Source organism: Schistocerca nitens, chromosome 8 (assembly GCF_023898315.1).
Source record: "Schistocerca nitens isolate TAMUIC-IGC-003100 chromosome 8, iqSchNite1.1, whole genome shotgun sequence".
In the NCBI taxonomy this organism is placed as follows: domain Eukaryota; kingdom Metazoa; phylum Arthropoda; class Insecta; order Orthoptera; family Acrididae; genus Schistocerca; species Schistocerca nitens.
In genome coordinates, this window is record NC_064621.1 from 43,210,950 (window position 1) to 43,236,497 (window position 25,548).

The 25,548-nt window shown below is 44.4% G+C and overlaps 1 protein-coding gene across 1 annotated transcript in view; it reads left to right on the plus strand.

Moving 5' to 3' along the window:
- The window catches only part of LOC126199144 (streptococcal hemagglutinin-like), a 113,478-nt gene that overhangs the window by 12,355 nt on the left and 75,575 nt on the right, over window positions 1–25,548 (plus strand). The window contains exon 2 of the mRNA XM_049935899.1: window positions 17,156–17,263. Coding sequence (XP_049791856.1) covers window positions 17,156–17,263 — 108 coding nt within the window. The remainder of the gene's footprint in view (window positions 1–17,155; window positions 17,264–25,548) is intronic.

Consider the following 25,548-nt stretch of genomic DNA (forward strand, 5'->3'; position numbering starts at 1 on the left):
TGATTGCTCTGGGACGAGGCTCATCAAACTACAACACATGAAATATTAGTTCACTTTATTACATAAATGGATAAAAGATTACTTTACTTCGGCACACTTTTTTGCCGCAGGATTGCTCGATAATTTACAACTGTCATTAACTATGAAAATATGACTTGATGCCCAGATTAACAAATTGTTCTCTTGCAGTACAAAACGCAACCTACAGGGAAACACACCAATCAACCAAATAAGCTATGTCTCTAGTTTGGGAGCTAAATTCCAAAACGCGTAGAGAACCACAAATTCTTGATTGTAATGAGTGATAGTCACACGACATGGACGTACTGTGGTATCGTCCAGAGGTCATGGTGCCACACCGACATTAGCGAGGGCTCCGCGCAGTCGGCAAGAAGCAGTGGGAAGCACTCCATAGGACGACGCCTCCCCTCTCTGTACAGCAGCGTCCTCACACTGAAGTCAATATAGTGTCGCGCATACTAGGGCTCTGTACAGTTTGTAACCCCATCTACAGCAGTCAGCACCATAGTGTAGGACGGTGACAGTTAAAGTTTCTGATGAAATATTCTTCGTAAAGGTTGCGTTTTGTACTGCAAGAGAACGATTTGTTAATCTGGGCATCAAGTCATATTTTCATACAGGTAATTAATGACAGTTGTAAATTATCAAGCAATCCTGCGGCAAAAAAGTGTGCCGAAGTGAAGTAAATCTTTTATCCATTTATGTAATAAAGAGAACTAATATTTCATGTGTTGTAGTTTGATGAGCCTCGTCCCAGAGCAATCAAAGAACCCACAGTTGTGGCAAGACGAAAGTAGTTTCGCCTGGTCACAACACAAACAATATTGACAAAAATTCCTCCATGAATGCACTGCATGTTCCCTATGAAAAAATATCTGGAACTATAAAAGTGGATTTTTTAAAGGTAATAATCTTCAAACGTATCATAATATAGAGTAATGTAATCAAAATGCATGTAGAGGTGTTGATAAAAGTAGAGAAAAGGGCTATCAGGCACATGAACAACATCTCTGTTTCTGACCTCACTATACCCCTGCAACGGTATGTACAATAAGAATAGCTACAAACCCTTTTTTTTCTTTTTGAAGAGAAACATACTTAGCTACAACAAACGAAATACGAGTGACTTCTATCTTTTAAGGTAATGGCCTAAATTAAACAGAAAGTGTCCAATAAATATTGAGTACAGTACGTGCAAAAATTGCTTCAAAGAGGAAAAGGTATAGAAAAGACAAACACACTGAAAGTTATTGAAGTGATTAAGTTCATTCTGAGTATAAAGGGGAAAGTATTACTTGCAATCTAATTATTACAGAAGGGACATCTTCGGCAAATGCATGTATGCAGTGTGCTACCAAACTCAACCTTAGAAAGGACGCCATGGACTAGCGAAGTATGATCTGTCTAATTTTTCGAGTGTTCTGAGGATCATATTCACGTCAACCACCTATGACTTGGATCGTGGCACAAGATTTACAAATAAGACACCTTCCTCTACTACATGCTGGCTATTTACATAACCGGTTTTCTTGTCTTAATTTAAGACATGATTTGATAATTATAACCCAAACGCATACAGACACTTTTCACAATTTCATCAACGGAGTAGAAAGATTTGAAAATCAGAAATGACTTCAACTTGTTTTTAAAACTTTCATTATTTGTCAACAACCATAACGCCAAGATGGTAGTCAGGTATTCTTATGTCAGCAAACTTTGCACATTCGTGTGCAAGAGCGAGGTTAAGTTGTGGATAGTGGAGGCCATTGTCGTTCTCGGTGTTATCTATGTTTGTAAATGCTGTTATTATCTTCAAATTGTATCTAATTTTGCGCAACAAGTTTCTTAACAGAGTAAATTAATTGTGCGGCTGATGTCAGTATGCTGAAATTTTAACGAATTATCTACACGATGTACAAGGGTAGATATCACAATTTGTCCTTACGGCACGTTTCTGTGCAATGAAAACTTTGTCTCTGTGTGCGGAATCGCCACAGACAGTTATTCCATGTGGCACCAACGAATGGAAGCATGCGAAGGAAGCTACTTTCCCAACTGCTTCATCATCAAAATTGAGCTTGATATGTAGAGTAAATTTTGAACTAAAGCGTTTGAGAATATAGGTATATTATGTAACTTCCAATTCAAGAGGTGATGGATGTGCACATCCAAAAATTTTCATTGATCGACTTTACGTATCTTCTTCCTTCCGTGGTGTTTTGAGATGTGGATGACATAGGTGAATGTGACAATCAATTGCGATACTTAGATGCTGCTACAGGAAGTGGAGCGCTAATTCCTTCGTCAACCCAGTCACACAAGTTTCACTTTCATTGGCACTTAATCTATGGTTGTCGCTTGCTCTGAGCCAGTCTCGCAGATTTCTGTCACGTCTGCAGAAGTGTTCACTGTCCCATGCTGTTCACAGTCTCCTACAACGTTGGGTCTTAAACAATTCTCGTATCATCTGTTATCCCTCAGGCTGCTGGAATGGACACTGGAATGCATCATTTTCCAACCACTCTGCACTCACACACTCCTATATGTCGGTGTTGGTTTCTGTATAGACAAGAGCCGGGCCCCCGTAATAGGTTAGTCGTGTCTCCACTGGGTGAAATGCGATCTAGCGTCAGTCTTTCTCGAATATTTGGAAAGATTTGTAGGCCGCTAAGCAATATTATCTGAGTCTCAATCGGTTTGCCAGGCGCCTTTAATTCATTTCACTCCAATTTCGCTCTGTGGTTAACATATGGACCTTGTCAAGCCCTCTCTTCTGGAACCAATATGACTTAGAAAGTTATTTGGTGGGAATGTAACTGAAATCCATCCAAAATCACAAGCAGATACCGTACATGAGTGGTTCCACATGAATCCTATGAGCCTCATTAGTACACCCACAACAACAGGTGGAAACATAAAATAGTAAAAACACTCTTTCGCGGGGAAAGTTCAAATCTAAAAAACGCAGACCACGTGAAGCGGGCGAGCCCGCTGTTTCAGCAAAATTGGTTAGCCCCGCCAGATCCACTTCCGCAGCCTAAAATCAGGCTAACTTGTGGAGGCCAAAAACGCTAAATAAGTACAAAACCACACGATGAACAACACTGAGCGGCCGATTACATAATGAAATTGCCCTCACTGGTAACGACTTTGCGATGTCATAGAACCGATACGACTGTAACAGACAAAGGAGATATTCTCGGTGGAGAAAATCCACGGTAATTTCCTTATTACTAAAACTCTTAGTACTCCTGCGTGAATCCGGTCGTAGCCCTACCAACGATCTAGACTGCCGCAAAGTATTTTCCCTACGATTTCTACGTATCACTGCTAATCTTACAATTACCCTCAAAAAAACTTTTCCTCCCAGATGGGACGAAATTAGTGGGCGATCACACACAAAATTAGGGCCAATATCGCAGACCCACATCCTGATAATCCACGATAGCAAACTAACCATTTTGCATAGATGACAGTTTAATTTTTTGTGATGCAGGTGCAGGCATGGAGTAGTTCCACCTCTTCCGTCTGCATCCTCCGCAAGGTCTTTGTACGAGGGCTATTCCGAAAGTAAGGTCCGATCGGTCACGAAATGGAAACGACTATGAAAATCCGATAAAGCTTTGCACAGATGTGTTGGGTAGTGTCTCTAGTATAACCCCAGTTAGCATCACGTCGCTCTTCTCATTTCTGAGCTCGCAGTGAGTGCGTAAAGATGTCTAGAAAATAGTGTCTGCCGCCAAGTACGGGGGCCTGGTGAGAAATTTCCCCTGAAGCTATGCAGCTAACATTACATACCTGTCGTGCTGTTTCGTCTTCAAGACAATTCTCAGCCGCATTCTGCAGGGGCAATGAAGATGCTCCTGCATCGTTTTCAAATGGAAATGTGAGATTACCCACAATACAGCCCGTAATTGTCTCCCTCTGAGTTTCAGCTCAGGTCACATGAACCGCTGGTTATGAAGACAACATTTCGGCACAAGACAACGAGCCGTAGGCCAGCGTAGAGAATTGGCGGAGAGCACTGGCGGCTGCCTTCTTTAGCGAGGGTATGGGAAAGTTGGTACAACGCTACGATACACGTCTAAGTCGGGTCGGCGACTATGGAGATAAGTAGCTGCAAGGTGTATCTAACTGTTGCAAATAAAACATTTTTGATTTTTACCGTGGTTTCCATTTCGCGACCTATCGGACCTTACTTTCGGAATAGCCCTCGTATATGGAGTGCAACTGAAATTAGTGGTAGGCATAATCATTGTGGTAAATCCTCATGGGCAGCAGTGTCAAAATGTTGGATTGTTCTTAACTTATGTAGCGCCTTAAATTCACTAGTGGCAACGTTGGTTCTACGTTGCCAGAAGATTAATTTTTAATTTAGGTATGCCCGTGCATCTTTAATAGCATTTTCACTGGTCACGGCGGTATCTCACGTGGTTTACACTTCCAAAGCATTAAGTACCTGAATTTTAAGTGAATGGGTCTAGCTGGTCTACGTCAATCGTAAAATTCGAGAGCTTTCTGATGCTAGAGTATCAGATTACTGTCCCTGTTTCTGTAGCTGTCCATCACGGATCTGGCCTTTCTACCTTGGTGTTCATTATACTTACGGAGACGGTCAGCTGCGATCTTCAGAAAACAACATCTTGGAGCCTTCTGTATTCTGATGATGCTCTGCTGACTACTGAACACAAGAACGACCTTCAGTGATAGGTCCAAACATGAAAGAACCGCCTTGAACACCCTGGTATACGCACCAACGTAAAGGAAACTCAACACATGTCAACAGATATATTATTTATTTATTTATTGCAAATTAAAAGACCTGTTACCTGATATTTTAAGTCTGGTCGTACTATGTACAGTTTTCGTTTGTCAGCTTTTTGGTAGCTTTTTTTGTTTTCATCAGCAACATTTGACTCGGAATAAAGGCGCTTTTAAAATAAAAAAAGTAGCTTCAAATATAAATAAAATGTTGTTGTTTCAAGAAGAATGCAAAACTATGATAGGGTAGAAGAAAGATTTGCTACTGGCATCATCGTTATGACTGGTGGTGAATAGCTCGGAATGGTTTCTACGAGCCGTCGACCGCCAGTCACTGCAAAATATAGTTAATAGTAGGCACGTGTAGTGAGCCAGTCCCAGATTTCAACACTTTTTGGAAGAGAGACCGTAATCAACGGATTTGCTCGAACTGGAATCTTTCCGGTGGAGAGAGATGTCTTTAAGGATCATCATTTTTCTGCCCGTAATGCAGTTCGCTCCGATCCATCCAATGAAGTGTTACCAGTGGTGAGGGAGACACCACCATCACCACAACCTCAAACAGCGATTAAAGGTGCATCAGGTTAAAAATCATGCTTAGAGTCCTCAGCAAGAGCATCAACAACCGCAAAGGACATCGGCAAAAATCCTGCTGGACCCAGTCGTCGACTGTTCGATCAGCAGACATTTCTCCTACTCCCAAAGCTGGCAGGTAACTGTAGACCATGTCAAGAAAAAGCACACAACAATCTTCAATACTGACAAGTTCTCCATAAAATGATCAGTGAGGACATAGCGCTAAACGTCCCACTACCCAAAGGAGACAGCCGCCTCTAGCGATTCAAATGAAACAAGTGAGAAAGGATTGGTTCTGTAAGCTATGTCAATGATTCATTGCATGGCACGTAGGAAGAGGGTGCATGAAAATTGCGCTGGAGTTAATAAGAACACTAAAATATAATTTTGTTTTAATCGCAGACAGACTGTATTCTCGCGTTACAGAAGAGAGCTTGAACTGCCCCATAGTTTGTCCGCTATTATATGCTGTGGCACTTACTTTATAAAGTAGTCCAATTTATATTTAGATTCGTCATATGTCAGTACACAATTGTGCTGAACTTCAATATTGGTGTAATTTAACTCTTTATATGTGTAGAATCAACTTTATTCATTCATATTAAAATAAATTTCCATGCATCTAGTGATCCATTCTTGGAATTCAGCTGGCCCAGTGACGGAAATGGGCCTTTGACGAAAATAATTGGGCATTTTTTAGTGATGACACTAAACGTATTTCTGGAATAACAAATGTGTTCAAATGTGTGTGAATACCTAAGGGACCAAACTGCTGTGGTCATCGGTCCCTAGACTTACAAAATGGTTCAAATGGCTCTGAGCACTATGGGACTTAACAGCTGTGGTCATCAGTCCCCTAGAACTTAGAACTACTTAAACCTAACTAACCTAAGGACATCACACACATCCATGTCCGAGGCAGGATTCGAACCTGCGACCGTAGCAGTCGCGCGGTTCCGGACTGCGCGCCTAGAACCGCGAGACCACCGCGGCCGGCCTAGACTTACACACTACTTAAACTAACTTATGCTAAGAACAATACACCAACCCATGCCCCATGGAGGACTCGAGCCTCCAACAGGAGGGGCCGCGCAATCCGTGACATGACGCCTCAAACCCGCGGCCACTCCGCGCGGCCTGGAATAACAGCCGTACGCTGCAATGTAGGTTACCTAAAGAATTCTGACATTCAGTGTCACAATACTTGTGACATTGAATTTCCGTCAATTCGAGACAAATGTGAACTGGTCCACTGACGACAACCATATCCTATATCCCTGCGGTTAACCTGTTATGGAATTGCGGAAAGTGTCTTATATTCACGTATTGTTACGTCTTTGGAGATTGAAAATATCGTCTATAAAAATCAACATGGATTGCATAAGATCTTCCGAAACACAGGATGTACACTTCAGTTGATGTTACGCGAATTTCGGAATGCAAGTTTCACAATGTCGTTTAGTCATCATAATACGAGCGTACAGAATACTGGACTTTATTTGTGACTGGACTGTGGCTATTCTTGCAGACAGAAGTCAAAACGATTTTGTTAAAAGGACGAAATCGATAGATACAATAGCTATTTCATATATGCCTTTATACACTCCTGGAAATGGAAAAAAGAACACATTGACACCGGTGTGTCAGACCCACCATACTTGCTCCGGACACTGCGAGAGGGCTGTACAAGCAATGATCACACGCACGGCACAGCGGACACACCAGGAACCGCGGTGTTGGCCGTCGAATGGCGCTAGCTGCGCAGCATTTGTGCACCGCCGCCGTCAGTGTCAGCCAGTTTGCCGTGGCATACGGAGCTCCATCGCAGTCTTTAACACTGGTAGCATGCCGCGACAGCGTGGACGTGAACCGTATGTGCAGTTGACGGACTTTGAGCGAGGGCGTATAGTGGGCATGCGGGAGGCCGGGTGGACGTACCGCCGAATTGCTCAACACGTGGGGCGTGAGGTCTCCACAGTACATCGATGTTGTCGCCAGTGGTCGGCGGAAGGTGCACGTGCCCGTCGACCTGGGACCGGACCGCAGCGACGCACGGATGCACGCCAAGACCGTAGGATCCTACGCAGTGCCGTAGGGGACCGCACCGCCACTTCCCAGCAAATTAGGGACACTGTTGCTCCTGGGGTATCGGCGAGGACCATTCGCAACCGTCTCCATGAAGCTGGGCTACGGTCCCGCACACCGTTAGGCCGTCTTCCGCTCACGCCCCAACATCGTGCAGCCCGCCTCCAGTGGTGTCGCGACAGGCGTGAATGGAGGGACGAATGGAGACGTGTCGTCTTCAGCGATGAGAGTCGCTTCTGCCTTGGTGCCAATGATGGTCGTATGCGTGTTTTGCGCCGTGCAGGTGAGCGCCACAATCAGGACTGCATACGACCGAGGCACACAGGGCCAACACCCGGCATCATGGTGTGGGGAGCGATCTCCTACACTGGCCGTACACCACTGGTGATCGTCGAGGGGACACTGAATAGTGCACGGTACATCCAAACCGTCATCGAACCCATCGTTCTACCATTCCTAGACCGGCAAGGGAACTTGCTGTTCCAACAGGACAATGCACGTCCGCATGTATCCCGTGCCACCCAACGTGCTCTAGAAGGTGTAAGTCAACTACCCTGGCCAGCAAGATCTCTGGATCTGTGCCCCATTGAGCATGTTTGGGACTGGATGAAGCGTCGTCTCACGCGGTCTGCACGTCCAGCACGAACGCTGGTCCAACTGAGGCGCCAGGTGGAAATGGCATGGCAAGCCGTTCCACAGGACTACATCCAGCATCTCTACGATCGTCTCCATGGGAGAATAGCAGCCTGCATTGCTGCGAAAGGTGGATATACACTGTACTAGTGCCGACATTGTGCATGCTCTGTTGCCTGTGTCTATGTGCCTGTGGTTCTGTCAGTGTGATCATGTGATGTATCTGACCCCAGGAATGTGTCAATAAAGTTTCCCCTTCCTGGGACAATGAATTCACGGTGTTCTTATTTCAATTTCCAGGAGTGTAGATTTAATGCCCAGATAAAACTAATTGAAGAACAGTAGATATCAGACTGAGCTTCAGTGGAACTAGATTAAGGAAATATAATTCATCCATGAAAGGCGTGGTTCGCAAAACGCTTATAAAACCGATTCTTGAGTATCTTCTGATGGACAGTAATGTGTAACAAAGTTGACCGAGATGTACAGTGAAGGGGAAAGATTACACATTCCTGGACCATTCATCAGAGCACGTTGTTGCAAAAGGCGCTTCAACACAAAGAACTCTTACATTTGCCATTCCTCATCCAAGTATTTGTTTCTCATGACAGATGCAGGGGTATCTCGGTTGGCTGTGCTGCGCCATGCGCCATCGTCACCTAGCCGTGCAAAGAACTCAACAGCAGTTTCAGAAGGCACACTGGAAAATCAGGATTATGTCGTTATTCCTGCTATGTTCAAAAAAATGGCTCTGAGCACTATGCGACTTAACTTCTGAGGTCATCAGTCGCCTAGAACTTAGAACTAATTAAACCTAACTAACCTAAGGACATCACACACATCCATGCCCGAGGCAGGATTCGAACCTGCGACCGTAGCGGTCACGCGGTTCCAGACTGAAGCGCCTTTAACCGCACGGCACACCGGCCGGCTCCTACTATGTGCTTGCAACGTTTCTTGTTGCTGTCATCCTCATCCCACGTGGAATTTCCTTACAAGATTGTCGTCTATGACATAGGGCTCCAAACATGCTATAATGTCAATATGAATTCAAGATTATCTTCTGTAAAACAATTTAAACTAACGTATACACTATCAAACACGTCCATGAAGTCGCCTTGCGCTCTGTGTACACAGACCATCTCGTCATTTGCGGTTATTGCTTGTCTAGGAATCGGAATACAAAGCCAAACCCTAGGACGTGAAACAATGACTCGTAAAATCCGTACCAGATGGACCTGCAGTCTCCTGTGTGTCAACGGAAGAGCAACATTGCAGGATAGATGATCAGAAAGTCATGACTACAAATTTTTCTTATCTACGTCACCAATGGGGTACATTCGCTACCTTACACGTCCTATGAAAACATAAAGTACAGTGTAATTTGTAGGAGACAACGAAAGAAACGTAGAGCCATGAAATGACACTCAGAAAAACGGATGAAAAACATTGATCCAGGTTCATACCGCATCAAAACGAGTAAGGTCCCGCGTCTTGGCACAGTCGGGGCAATCGGGACCTGCCGACCGCCATGTTACCCTCTGCCAGTGGCGACGCCGTCGGCTTTCTTGGCCATGGACCCGCTATTTCCAAATCAAGAAGTTCCTTAGTTGGCAACGCAAGCCTGAGTGCACGCCGTTCCCATCGTGCCATGAAGAAAAAATCTCTGGCAGTACCGCGAATCGAATCCCTGTCCTCTGCTTAGCAGCCAGAGCTACTGACGACTGGCCCACTGACGCGGACTCAACAAGAAGAACGTGTGGCAATGGAAAGAGATAACGTGCTCCAAACTATGTGAGAACAATAACAAGGACTGGGAGATAAGTACTTGTATCGGTAAGCATGTGACAGCATGTACTACGTATATACCGAAAAAGGCAGCACATAAAAACGGATTTCTTCCAGTGCTCACTCCTCTAGTTCTATTGGTGGTAGAAAGCTAGGGTCAAGTCTTTTGGTAATCTTTCGCCTAGGGACCATTTGGGCAGATCACATAACTAATGAGGAGGTATTGAATAGAATTGGGGAGAAGAGGAGTTTGTGGCAGAACTTGACAAGAAGAAAGGACCGGTTGGTAGGACATGTTCTAAGGCATCAAGGGATCACAAATTTAGCATTGGAGGGCAGCGTGGAGGGTAAAAATCGTAGAGGGAGACCAAGAGATGAATACACTAAGCAGATTCAGAAGGATGTAGGCTGCAGTAGGTACTGGGAGATGAAGAAGCTTGCACAGGATAGAGTGGTATGGAGTGCTGCATCAAACTAGTCTCTGGACTGAAGACTACAACAACAACAGGGACCATTTGTACACCCAATAGAAGGATCGTCTTACTATAATAACTCTACAGTTCAGGGTCAATCTTTAAATATTACACACTTCCTCCAGCTTAGGCGAACGGGGAAACCGGTTGGTCCTTTCTGCATTTGATGCAGTCTGCGGTGCCCCCTAAGGGACTTATGGAGACACCATTTAGTTCATGAGTGGTTCCTGACAAGGCCCGGAAAAAGATTTTTCACCATTTTTTACACGTCAGTAGTGGACATCTAAATAACTAAGCACAGCAACTTGATCAAATGTTAATGGTGTATTCACCACTTTTTACACGTCAGTAGTGGATATTTAAATAACTAAGCACAGCAACTCGATTAAATGTTAATGGTGTATTCGCTAGGAATTTGCCAAGAGGTGCCATGTTCCCGTTTTCAAAAATCATTTTTCGTTATCCAGAAACATCTAAAAAACATGAATTTTTGGCATCAAAACCGACCCGTGGATTCCAAGACGGCTATGAACAAGAAATGGCTGAAATAAGATTCTGATCAAAACTGGTCTCGAAAATTTTCTCGATATCTTCATCCGTCTACAGCGTACAGAGGTTGATAGTAACCCTACTTGTACGAGTAAGATAGGCACGTACAATCTGGTGTGAGACGAAGTCTAGACAATATATAACCGCAGAAAATTGCTGGAATATTAACTGTATATTCTCTAGGCATTTACCTAGAAGTATCATCTTCACGTTTTCAAAAATCTTTATCCGTTACCGAAAAACAATCAAAAAACATGGTTTTTTTAATACTTACCAAAATCGAGCAGCGGATTCCAAGACGGCTGTAATCTCCATGATATATTGCTAAGTTCCCAATCGCGAACAACCTTGTAAATTTTCTTGATTTGTTTATTCTTTTTCGAGATACAGTGGTTCAAAGTTATCCTACTTGTACACGTACAGTTCGCGCTAAAATCCGGAATAAGATGAAAATGTAGGTTAAAAAGTGACGTATCACGGAGAAATATGTTATGAAGTCTCTCCGTTATCATCAGAATGTTTCTCGGAACCCCACGTTCTATCAGTGAAGCACATGCAAAATTTTCGTGCACATAGTCTCCGGTCTGAGTTGTAAAATTAGTGTTACGTTATTTCAGTTTTGCATAAGCAAACGATCAAAATATTTCTAACCCAAAAAGTACTTTTCACATGAGCGGATCGCTCAGCCATAGCATGGAAAAGACTGGAACCAACGTTTACCGTTCCCAATCGGAGCACAAAAATGCGAGTACGCTGCTGCTTAAAAGACTCTGGAAAAGGGGGTGCCATTTGCTTTATTTTGCCTGCCTCAAATTTTTCGTATACATTTTGCAGCCAATTCATTCGTGCTGTTCTATGCTGAGACAAAATGAGATAGTGGCAGTTAGAAAGACATGTAAAAATAATAAATGCTGGAAAATAGAAGATAGTGCTTGTGTTACACAAAGAGCGCAGAAGGCAATAGCAATATGAGGGAAATCGCGGGACACAGTGGCAGTGGAAGATAGTTGACAGCGACCCAGAACAGTGCTAGGGAAAGTGTGATAGAGAGAGGACTGCCTGTGGGAGAGGAGTAAACACAAGGAGAAAGTGGAAGTGGGTGAGAGCCAGTGATAAAGAGAAGCAGAGCGTACGAGAACAACAACGAGAAAATGAGAGACAGTGACAGTGAGGACAAACAACAGCAGAGGGAAGGAATAAAAGCGGCAGTAAGAGAGAGCAAAGGAGAGACTAGTAGTAGTAGTAGTAGTAGTAGTACGGCAGAACGGAAGAGGCTTTTGCTGTGAGACAAGAGGCAGTGACAAAGAGACACAGAGACAATGACAATGAGTTAGGACGAATGAGTAAGTGAGGATGGGCAACTGGAAGCGGATGGGTATGAGGGGATCCAGCGGTGGACTAGTGGGTGTGAATGAATAACAGTTAGGAGAGCCTGTGGGAGTGAGAGATGAGTTTCATGTTAAAAAGAGCACAAATATGTTCGCATTCCAAAGTTTATGAGAGAATTTGAAAAGGTGCTGAGGAAGGTAGAATGAACCAGGAGGTACCCTGCTTTTCAGTCATTTAAGCAGGAGCACCTTCTTTTGTTCCAATAGGAGCATTTTTCTACTGGTCATACTCACTTCTTAGAAATGCATATAATAGAATATATACAAGTGAATAGTTAAAAGGTGAACACATCTGAAGTTGCAGTATTAAAAATTATTACTTCCGCAGTACACTGACAGACGGTAGCAAAAGCAGTTATTCAAAGCAACAAGTCGTTGACTGACTGGGAAACCTTACTGACCACAAAGCTCTACAGATTACAACTTACTTGAGTTGCAGAAGCTGTCAGTTTCCTCACTAGTTCTGGCACGATGGCGGTGACACAATACGGCGTACATGAATACAACTCGCTCAGATAAATACATTGCAGCAAAGTTATAGTGTAGACGTTCGACAGCTTGAATGGTCCTTCCATAGAATTTACCATTACGATGGTGGTATGGTGCCAACAGCGTACCAGTTTCTGTGGCCATGGTCTGAGTGAACTGTGACATACAAAACACGTCTGAACCATCGATCGAATACATGTCGATTTCAGCACCATTTATCCCTTGTGACCACATCGATTGATTAGAGCTGATAGTAGGGTTCGAATGTGGTGTAGACGCCTCGACGCCATGGACACAATTCGTCAGCAAGGCACTGTGCGAGCTGGTGGTGGCTCCATAATGGTGTGATCTGTGTTTACGTGGAATGTACTGCGTCCTCTGGTCCAATTGAAGCGATCATGGAAGTGGGTATCTTCGGCTACTTCGAGACCATTTTCAACCGTATATGAACTACATATTTCCATATATGGATGACAATGCGCCATGTCATCAGGCCACAATCGTACACAGTTTGAAGAACATTCTGAAAAATTGGGGCCAATGACTTGGCTACCCACATTGTCCGACGTAAATCTCTTGAACATTTGTGGGACGTAATCAAGCGGCCAGTTCGTGCACGAAGTCCTGCGCCAGTAACACTTTCGAAATTATGGACGGCTTTAGAGGCGGCATGGCACAATATTTCTACAGACGACTTCAACACATTGCTGACAACATGACACGCCTAGTTGCTGCACTACGATATCAGGAGATTCCCACAACTTTTATCACCTCGGTGTAAAGACAGAAGCCAAGGGATGAGAGGCCGAAAGTTAGCAGATTCTGCCTTGGTGGGAACGATGGTACCTCGTCACTGTTGCGTAAGCGAAGACAGACGAAACTACCAGGGTAAATAGTACACGGTGTACCGGCAACTTCGGCCAGCCCTCTCTGCTATCGCTTCTCCGCACCACTATCGATCATTTGTAGGGCGCTAACTGACAAACGTATTATTCGTAATGATATAAAGAAAACCGAGACTTTTTGAAATTATTGTCTGAGGGAGTCTCATGTAATGTTGACGGTCAAAGATTAGCGTTTTTTAGGACTTTTCAGGTAACTGATCGCTAGTATCCTCGAGTACTTCACTTCTGTCATCTGAACACCTTGATCACTGGAGCGGAATAGCAATAGCCAAAGTGTGTGAGCGAAAATCGTATAACTTGAAAGAACTGCTGAATATCATGACGCAGTAGATCCACAGAATTTTTCCCTATGAGATAAACAATAAGATATTGGACCAGTCGTAACAGTCACTAACAACGATCCAGAACAGTCGTTAACGATAAATCGGACACAGGCAAATATATTACAAAACAATAATATTTTAACACTTAAGAAAATATACTGCAGCCGGTGCTGTTGAGATGACAAAGACATGTATAGTATACGAAACATCGAACTGGACAAGCAGTGAAATTACTATGCTGAGACCTTTTATACAAACTGTCCCTCTCTCGGTGATCGAGCAGTGACACAGCAAATCGAAATAGTCACCTTTCAACTTTCCAATTTCTTCTATTCTCCATACTGTGTAAGGATTCCAACAGGAAAGCTCTGTCAAATAATGGGTCTTACGCCTTTCTTGTAAGATATTTATTCACAGACAGTTGTCATTAATTTCTAAGAGATAACTCCCATCACCATACTCCAAAAGAAAGTGGTACTTCAATATATGTGCAGCTGCATTTTTCATGTTTAAAGTAAACTAAAATTTTGTTTCATTAGTTCTGATAATAGTGCTGATTATGTTCATATATCTTAGAATAAAAGTCAAAGGTTTGGTGGACTGCCGTTGCTTATCTGCAGATTCATCTGGTGACCCCTTTAGGGAAACCATCCAAGTAGCCGGCCGGAGTGGCCGTGCGGTTCTAGGCGCTACAGTCTGGAGCCGAGCGACCGCTACGGTCGCAGGTTCGAATCCTGCCTCGGGCATGGATGTGTGTGATGTCCTTAGGTTAGCTAGGTTTAATTAGTTCTAAGTTCTAGGCGACTGATGACCTCCGAAGTTAAGTCGCATAGTGCTCAGAGCCATTTGAACCAAGCCATCCAAGTAATATTACGAAAAATAATTTTTTTCTCTTTTAACGGGCGCATTTACTGTAGGTGTCTTAAAGATTATGCTTAATCAACTAGATAATTACTATCGTCAAATGATTGACGTGCAATTAGGGAGAACATTTTTCCTCCCTTGACTTTGGTAATAATACATCATTAAATTAAGGTACATCAATTGAGGGAACTGACACAATAAAGTATTCGTGCGCTTTCTAGACTTTCTTCAGTTAGTTCTTAACCATCACTGTCACCTGAAAAATAGCATTATCCTGATTTGCTAAACATGCCATGTGACGAATTATCTATTGGTTATAGTAAACAACAATAACCACATTTTATTTAGAAACTATATTGACAGCAGTAACTCTATTAATAGTAACAGTTGTAAGCATCATAATAATTATAAATTCCTACAGTGTCAAGTGAAAGTTCTGGAAATAAGTGCCATGTCGTTTGTGCTTGTTTAGACATTGAAAGAAGCTAAGGACATCTTCTAGTATCATTATATCACTACGATGTATTGATCATTTGTTCAAAATTGATAAACAATTAGAAGCAGTTGACATATTTCTAAGAAACGAAAAGGAAGGTAGTGAATGTCAATGAAATTTCACTGACGGGTAGTTAACAAGAAAATCGGAGGATGAAAAGTAAATGTGGCTGAAGGAAGAGACGATGTAACAAAGTAAGAAGAACACTCCATGACAGGAAACCTGCATGGACCACAGTCGACAAGATTCAAAGACTAACACAGTCACTAAGGTTGTGATGAGGATCGGCATGAAGCGTAGACTGTGGCAGCAGTGAAATGATGGAAGGAAAGAAAACCAAAAAAAGAGAGGTAAACAGAAACCAGGACTAAATCAGATGTATGGAAGGTAATATGACTGAAAAGATAAATAAGTGGAGAAACAGCGGAAGAGAGTTCAAACTAGAGAAGAACTGAAAATTGTCGCGCATGCTAGGAGGCATATCATTGCTGAGAAATATAACTTTCCACGCTGTTGTAAATGAATACTCTGCATAGAATTTATTTTTATTCCTTTGATTTCTAGTGATTAAAATGTTCTTCCGTATCGTATTTATAAACTAGAATCGAGTTTGCTATCAGGAATCTGAATGAACAGCGCTAATCCAAGGACAGTTGCTGGTGCTCTGTAAACCTCAAAAATTTGACGACGTATCCTATGTAGCATTTATTTGTTTATCTGCTTTTTATTCACTTGCAGAAAAAAAACATAGCGCACAAAGAATGTATTGAAACAAACCGAAAGAGAGGCATAAAAAAGGGAATTATGAACTTCGGAATGAAGATACCAATAAAAACAATAATAAACGTTGCGCATTATTCCATCTGTATAGTAGGATTATATACGCGTACTTTAAATGCGGGAAAACTTGTATTAGTTCATACTACAGTGACTGTCACTCAGATTACTGAATTTTTGTGAATGTGACAACGTTGCTTTTAACATACACAAGAGTTATTTACAGAAGAAAAAAATAATTCCCAGATCTGGATGACTGGAAAACAGTCTGCATCGTCTTTACATAAATATCTTTCGTAGTTTGGGTATCATTTTAGTAGCTAATAGTTATAACTTTGTTAAGGAGATTTAAATTATGCATATGTGAAAAGCAGTGTCAACTATTTCGTTTAAATTTTCGAAATTGATTATCATACGACAGTTAAAGGAACCAAAAATATTTCTGCTTCCAATAGAAGCATTCAGTCGTGTGAAGAACTTTAAGTCGGGTTTAAAAGCCCGCAGCTCGTCTGTAACAGCCTTGATATCTTGCGCAGGAGTTCTGAGAGTGTAATATACAGAATAATGGAAATTAATCGGAATTGTACATAAAGTCGCATTCGCAGTATAAAAGTTTTGAATACACGACCGTAACATCGAGTTGAGTGCTAAATTTCTGGTTTGTTGCGCCCAGATTGTTACACACTTTCGACGGGAAAGAAAATACGAATCGGCGATAGCTACCGACAAATTTTTCGGGTACGATGCTGTTTTGACCGAGTCCGCCAACTGTGGACCGGGGCCAGCGCTCTAGAACTGAAGCTGTCGGTGTGTACGGCACTCGCTGCAGAGCAGTGGCTGGCTAGGGCGGGCGGCCACTGACCGTGAGAGAGGATGGTGGCGAGCTGGAGGAGCGCGAGCGCCAGCCCGCCGCGCCGCTGTCGGCCCGCCATGGGCTGCGCCGCCACGTGGGGGCCGGTTGCTGCCTGCTGGCTCTGGCTGCTGGCCACGTGGCCCGCTGCGCACTGCCGGCGCCGGGCTGTGGCAGCGGCGGCGGCCGCCGCCCGCCGGCCACGCCGCGCGCATGCGCACCGCCAACCGCTCGCTGGATCTGCATTACTCGCGTGTACGCCGACAACACAGCGGAGGGCTCCAGGTGAGTAGCCTACGACACTCCACTGCCGAGGACGCTTTGCACGCTCTTGTCGATCGATTTGCCAGTTTTGGCAAACATTTAGGAAGCTCTCCTGAATCTCTTGTTAAAGGCTGTTAACGAAGGTAACTTATCCCAGTCCGGCATGAAAGTTTGTAGTTTTGGTCAGAAGCGTCCTTATCTACATCTGGCCCTATACGGTATAGTGGCAAGCCACCTTACGTGTAAGGCACACGGTACTTTTGGTGCCCCCCTCCCCTCCCACACATCTTTTCCTCCCTTCCCTTTTAATTTCACGAATGACGCGAAGGGAATACGACTGTCGGTTAGGTTCCTTCTGGCATGAAATTTTGCAGGTTTTTTTTTTTTCAGTCGTATGTGCATGAGCAATTTGCTGCTCGACTCTTCATGGAACATAAGCTCTCGTAATCTTAGCAGCAAACCTCGCCCTGATGATGTACAACGCCTCTCTTGTTGCCTCGGTTGATGGTTCAAATGGCTCTTAGCACTATGGGACTTAACTTCTGAGGTCATCAGTCCCCTAGAACTTAGAACTACGTAAACCTAATTAACCTAAGGACATCAGACATATCCATGCCCGAGGCAGGATTCGAACCTGCGACTGTAACGGTCGCGCGGTTCCAGACTGTAGCGCCTAGAACCGCTCGGCCACTCTGGCCGGCCGATGGACATACACTCCTGGAAATGGAAAAAAGAACACATTGACACCGGTGTGTCAGACCCACCATACTTGCTCCGGACACTGCGAGAGGGCTGTACAAGCAATGATCACACGCACGGCACAGCGGACACACCAGGAACCGCGGTGTTGGCCGTCGAATGGCGCTAGCTGCGCAGCATTTGTGCACCGCCGCCGTCAGTGTCAGCCAGTTTGCCGTGGCATACGGAGCTCCATCGCAGTCTTTAACACTGGTAGCATGCCGCGACAGCGTGGACGTGAACCGGATGTGCAGTTGACGGACTTTGAGCGAGGGCGTATAGTGGGCATGCGGGAGGCCGGGTGGACGTACCGCCGAATTGCTCAACACGTGGGGCGTGAGGTCTCCACAGTACATCGATGTTGTCGCCAGTGGTCGGCGGAAGGTGCACGTGCCCGTCGACCTGGGACCGGACCGCAGCGACGCACGGATGCACGCCAAGACCGTAGGATCCTACGCAGTGCCGTAGGGGACCGCACCGCCACTTCCCAGCAAATTAGGGACACTGTTGCTCCTGGGGTATCGGCGAGGACCATTCGCAACCGTCTCCATGAAGCTGGGCTACGGTCCCGCACACCGTTAGGCCGTCTTCCGCTCACGCCCCAACATCGTGCAGCCCGCCTCCAGTGGTGTCGCGACAGGCGTGAATGGAGGGACGAATGGAGACGTGTCGTCTTCAGCGATGAGAGTCGCTTCTGCCTTGGTGCCAATGATGGTCGTATGCGTGTTTGGCGCCGTGCAGGTGAGCGCCACAATCAGGACTGCATACGACCGAGGCACACAGGGCCAACACCCGGCATCATGGTGTGGGGAGCGATCTCCTACACTGGCCGTACACCACTGGTGATCGTCGAGGGGACACTGAATAGTGCACGGTACATCCAAACCGTCATCGAACCCATCGTTCTACCATTCCTAGACCGGCAAGGGAACTTGCTGTTCCAACAGGACAATGCACGTCCGCATGTATCCCGTGCCACCCGACGTGCTCTAGAAGGTGTAAGTCAACTACCCTGGCCAGCAAGATCTCCGGATCTGTCCCCCATTGAGCATGTTTGGGACTGGATGAAGCGTCGTCTCACGCGGTCTGCACGTCCAGCACGAACGCTGGTCCAACTGAGGCGCCAGGTGGAAATGGCATGGCAAGCCGTTCCACAGGACTACATCCAGCATCTCTACGATCGTCTCCATGGGAGAATAGCAGCCTGCATTGCTGCGAAAGGTGGATATACACTGTACTAGTGCCGACATTGTGCATGCTCTGTTGCCTGTGTCTATGTGCCTGTGGTTCTGTCAGTGTGATCATGTGATGTATCTGACCCCAGGAATGTGTCAATAAAGTTTCCCCTTCCTGGGACAATGAATTCACGGTGTTCTTATTTCAATTTCCAGGAGTGTAGATGAACACCTCCGTAACGCTCTGGCGCTTACTAAACTGTTCTGTGACGACAGACGCAGCACTTGGTTACGTCTTCTGCATCTTCACTATGAACCCTACTTGGTAAGGATCCGTGACTGATGAACAATACTCAAAAATCGATCGAACATCTTTATTGTAAGCTACTTTTTCCCACGGACGGTTACATTTCCTTAAACTTCTTCGAATCAGACTCAGCCTTGCATCTGCTTTTCCTGCTATTTGACTCATTTGGTTATTCCGCAGTTAGGTAGCTTCGGATGGTTACTCCTTGGATTTTACCTTACCTACTGTTTTCAATGATTTCTGTCCAATACGCTAACGGAATAGCCTGTTTATGCGGAATACGTTATGTATGCTCTGAGGCGATAAAAGTCACGGGATAGCGATACGCACATATACAGATGGCGCTAGTATCGCGGACACAGGGTATAAAAGGGCAGTGCATTGGCGGAGCTGTCATTCGTGCTCAGGTCATTCATGTGAAAGGGCTTCCCACGCGATTCTGGCCGCACGACGGGAATTGCCAGACTTTGAAGGCGGAACAGTAGTTGGAGCTACACGCGTAGAACATTCAGTTTCGGAAATCGTTGATGAACTTCATATTCCGAGATCCACAGCGTCGATAGTGCGCCGAGAGTACAAAATTTCACGCGTGACCTCTCACCTCGGACAACGCAGTGGCCGATGGCCTTTACTTGCGTGGAGTTGTCAGTGCTAACACACACCCGGAGCAATCAATGTGTGACGTACGACGATGGTACCCCTTACGACAGTGCTGCGACATTTTGCATTAATGGGCTGTGGCAGCAGACGACCGATACAAGTGCCTTTGTTAACAGCACGACATCGTCTGCAGCGCCTCTGCTGGCAACGTGACCATGTCGGTTGGGCTGTTGACGACTGGAAAACCGCGCCCTGCTCAGGTGACTCCCAAATACAGTTCATAACAGCTGTTGCTGTGGCGCACATTACACGGAGCCATGGACCCAAGCTTTCAGTAAGGTACTGCTCTAGCCGGTGGTGCCTGCACAATGGTATGGGCTGTGTCTGTGTGGAATGTACTGTATTCTCTGGTCCAACTGAACTTATCATGAAATTTCGGCCACATGCAGATCATGTGCAGCCAGCCATTCATGGTCTTCATGTTTCCAAACAACGACGGAATTTTTATGGTTGACAGTGATGTCACTGTATCACTGCTGTTAGCGATTAATTTGAAGTACGTGTGAAAGATTTGGTCACCAAGATCGCGCGACATTAATCCTATCGAACATTAGTGGAATACAATCGAGGGTCAGTTCTTGCACGAAATCGTGCACCGACAACATTTTCGCAGTTATGGACAACTGTAGAGGCAGCGTGGCTCCGTGTTTCTGCAGCGGGCTTCCATCGAAATGTTGAGACCAAGCCTCGTGCAGTTGCTGCAGTACGCTGGGCAAAAGGGGGTCCGACATTATATTAGGGGGCATCCCATGACTTGTGGGACCTCAGAGTAAGTTCGCCCACGTCCAGACGACAGTCCCTGCAACAGTCGCCGATCTTCCGCAGGCCTGCCTCCAGCTGGGCACAGCTGCGGACCTCCTGCAGACAGCATCGGCCGCCAACTGCCCCACGGCGCCTCCGATACTACCCACTAGGCCATTAATGTAACTCGTAAACACTCGCTTCGATTACTACCGAAACTACCTTTACATTTATCGATTTCTTTCCGGTAATTTAATAGTCATGGGTGACTGGAATTCGTCAGTAGGAAAAGGGAGAGAAGGAAACATAGTAGGTGAATATGGATTGGGGGGAAGGAATGAAAGAGGAAGCCGCCTTGTAGAATTTTGCACAGAGCATAACTTAATCATAGCTAACACTTGGTTCAAGAATCATGAAAGGAGGCTGTATACATGGAAGAAGCCTGGAGATACTGACAGGTTTCAGATAGATTATATAATGGTAAGACAGAGATTTAGGAACCAGGTTTTAAATTGTAAGACATTTCCTGGGGCAGATGTGGATTCTGACCACAATCTATTGGTTATGAACTGTAGATTGAAACTGAAGAAACTGCAAAAAGGTGGGAATTTAAGGAGATGGGACCTGGATAAACTGAAAGAACCAGAGGTTGTAGAGAGTTTCAGGGAGAGCATAAGGGAACAATTGACAGGAATGGGGGAAATAAATACAGTAGAAGAAGAATGGGTAGCTCTGAGGGATGAAGTGGTGAAGGCAGCAGATGATCAAGTAGGTAAAAAGACGAGGGCTAATAGAAATCCTTGGGTAACAGAAGAAATATTGAATTTAATTGATGAAAGAAGAAAATATAAAAATGCAGTAAATGAAGCAGGCAAAAAGGAATACAAACGTCTCAAAAATGAAATCGACAGGAAGTGCAAAATGGCTAAGCAGGGATGGCTAGAGGACAAATGTAAGGATGTAGAGGCTTGTCTCACTAGGGGTAAGATAGATACTGCCTACAGGAAAATTAAAGAGACCTTTGGAGAGAAGAGAACCACATGTATGAATATCAAGAGCTCAGATGGAAACCCAGTTCTAAGCAAAGAAGGGAAGGCAGAAAGGTGGAAGGAGTATATAGAGGGTTTATACAAGGGAGATGTACTTGAGGACAATATTATGGAAATGGAAGAGGATGTAGATGAAGACGAAATGGGAGATAAGATACTGCGTGAAGAGTTTGACAGAGCACTGAAAGACCTGAGTCGAAACAAGGCCCCGGGAGTAGACAACATTCCACTAGAACTACTGATGGTCTCGGGAGAGCCAGTCATGACAAAACTCTACCATCTGGTGACCAAGATGTATGAGACAGGCGAAATACCCTCAGACTTCAAGAAGAATATAATAATTCCAATCCCAAAGAAAGCAGGTGTTGACAGATGTGAAAATTACCGAACAGTCAGTTTAATAAGTCACAGCTGCAAAATACTAACGCGAATTCTTTACAGACGAATGGAAAAACTGGTAGAAGCCGACCTCGGAGAAGATCAGTTTGGATTCCGTAGAAATGTTGGAACACGTGAGGCAATACTGACCTTACGACTTATCTTGGAAGAAAGATTAAGAAAAGGCAAACCTACGTTTCTGGCATTTGTAGACTTAGAGAAAGCTTTTGACAATGTTGACTGGAATACTCTCTTTCAAATTCTGAAGGTGGCAGGGGTAAAATACAGGGAGCGAAAGGCTATTTACAATTTGTACAGAAACCAGATGGCAGTTATAAGAGTCGCGGGGCATGAAAGGGAAGCAGTGGTTGGGAAAGGAGTGAGACAGGGTTGTAGCCTCTCCCCGATGTTATTCAATCTGTATATTGAGCAAGCAGTAAAGGAAACGAAAGAAAAATTCGGAGTAGGTATTAAAATTCATGGAGAAGAAGTAAAAACTTTGAGGTTCGCCGATGACATTGTAATTCTTTCAGAGACAGCAAAGGACTTGGAAGAGCAGTTGAACGGAATGGACAGTGTCTTGAAAGGAGGATATAAGATGAACATCAACAAAAGCAAAACGAGGATAATGGAATGTAGTCAAATTAAGTCGGGTGATGCTGAGGGAATTAGATTAGGAAATGAGATACTTAAAGTAGTAAAGGAGTTTTGCTATTTAGGGAGTAAAATAACCGATGATGGTCGAAGTAGAGAGGACATAAAATGTAGACTGGCAATGGCAAGGAAAGCGTTTCTGAAGAAGAGAAATTTGTTAGCATCGAGTATTGATTTAGGTGTCAGGAAGTCGTTTCTGAAAGTATTTGTATGGAGTGTAGCCATGTATGGAAGTGAGACATGGACGATAACTAGTTTGGACAAGAAGAGAATAGAAGCTTTCGAAATGTGGTGTTACAGAAGAATGCTGAAGATAAGGTGGGTAGATCACGTAACTAATGAGGAGGTATTGAATAGGATTGGGGAGAAGAGAAGTTTGTGGCACAACTTGACTAGAAGAAGGGATCGGTTGGTAGGACATGTTTTGAGGCATCAAGGGATCACAAATTTAGCATTGGAGGGCAGCGTGGAGGGTAAAAATCGTAGAGGGAGACCAAGAGATCAATACACTAAGCAGATTCAGAAGGATGTAGGTTGCAGTAGGTACTGGGAGATGAAGAAGCTTGCACAGGATAGAGTAGCATGGAGAGCTGCATCAAACCAGTCTCAGGACTGAAGACCACAACAACAACAATGTGCAGTATTTTGAGTTCTACCTGCAAGGAAGTTCTGAATTGAATCATAAATCTGGTCCGATACTCCACAGTATCGTATTTTGTTCACTGGACAGGATGGGTAACAATACATCATGGGTAACAATACATTATATTCTCTTTAATATTTTCTTCTCTACGTAAATCAGCACTTTTAATTTTTACTTTTACAGTGCGTTGTCTGAAGATGGCCTACTACTAGAGGCCGAAATCGGTCATATTTTTAATAAATGTCCGTCCGGTGGGGATTGTTTCTTTACTAACTTTACGTAACTGACAGATCGTTGTTTACCAATTATGTTATTTAATATTTTAGTACAATATATGATTACGGGAGCCTTTTGCACTAAGCAGATTCTTACTCTGAAGTGTAGGTCTGAAATTGTTCACAGAATATCCATCCACGTCTTTCGTTGAACCGAAGAACTTTTCAGCGACATATTTCGTTAGATAAGGATGCAGGTAAAAGAGTGAGAGCTGTAAAGCTAAGTTACACGTGTATGCTACAATTCATAAATAATCTCGCACTGTTCTTCTCTCCAAAGCATCTCTGTTCGATCTAATGAAAAACGATGTCTTTCTCCAGCAATGCTGCCGACTCCACAAGTATTTTTCGACTTAGCAGTCCAGGAAACACGCATAGCATGTAGCAATTCTTTTTCAACGTTATACAAAAGATCAGCCCCGTTTACATACCAATAACACTGGCCGTAAATCTTCTGAAAAAGGCGTGTCCTTTGAGGCGTTCTTGGTCCTGTGCCACATTCGCCCACGCACTGCCTCAGCTGTCTTTCTGTCTGTGGGCCGAATAGAAACAGGTCTTATCCACTATATCAAAATAGCCATTATAACAAGTTACCTTCAAAATGGCCGAAACATTGTCGAGAAATTTATCTCACTCTACATAATTTTACAATTTCTGAGGAAATATTGATTAAATTTTCCACGCACTTGACTCTTCAGACAAAATGCACCAAATGTTTCGTAACTATTTTCTGGTACGGAGCGCTCCGGTTTCCAGTCCGCGGCAGACCGCATGCAACTCGATGACCACTAGAGGTCGGTGCAGCAGTCGAGCAGTAAGCCGTGGTCCCAGCGGCCAATAGCGACCTACCCTGTCACGTATTTAGGCGGCTGCATCTCTCTCAGCGAGGTCCCCCCCCCCCTGCCTTTCGTTTTTCCTCCCCTCCCCCCTTTTTCCTCCCCTAATCTGTCCAGCCCCCCCCCCCCCCCTCAATCTGCCCTTGCCCGTGGTGTGTCATCTACGTGCCGACATTTTAGTGCAGTGTTTCCAGTGATTGCTAAGTGTTGTGCGTCTTTCCCGAAGTGTTGCGAACGGGCATCATACTGTCGCAGGGTGTGATTTTTATATCTCTTGCTAACAGAGACCAGACTGTCGCCGTGTTTTTTGTCTGTCTACTATTTTCCCTACTAGTTTTTCCATTCGTCTGTAAAGAATTCGTGTTAAAGAATTCCGACCTCGGGGAAGATCAGTTTGGATTCCGTAGAAATACTGGAACACGTGAGGCAATACTAACCTTACGACTTATCTTAGAAGAAAGATTAAGGAAAGGCAAACCTACGTTTCTAGCATTTGTAGACTTAGAGAAAGCTTTTGACAATGTTGACTGGAATACTCTCTTTCAAATTCTAAAGGTGGCAGGGGTAAAATACAGGGAGCGAATGGCTATTTACAATTTGTACAGAAACCAGATGACAGTTATAAGAGTCGACGGACATGAAAGGGAAGCAGTGGTTGGGAAGGGAGTAAGACAGGGTTGTAGCCTCTCTCCGATGTTATTCAATCTGTATATTGAGCAAGCAGTAAAGGAAACAAAAGAAAAATTCGGAGTAGGTATTAAAATCCATGGAGAAGGAATAAAAACTTTGAGGTTCGCCGATGACATTGTAATTCTGTCAGAGACAGCAAAGGACTTGGAAGAGCAGTTGA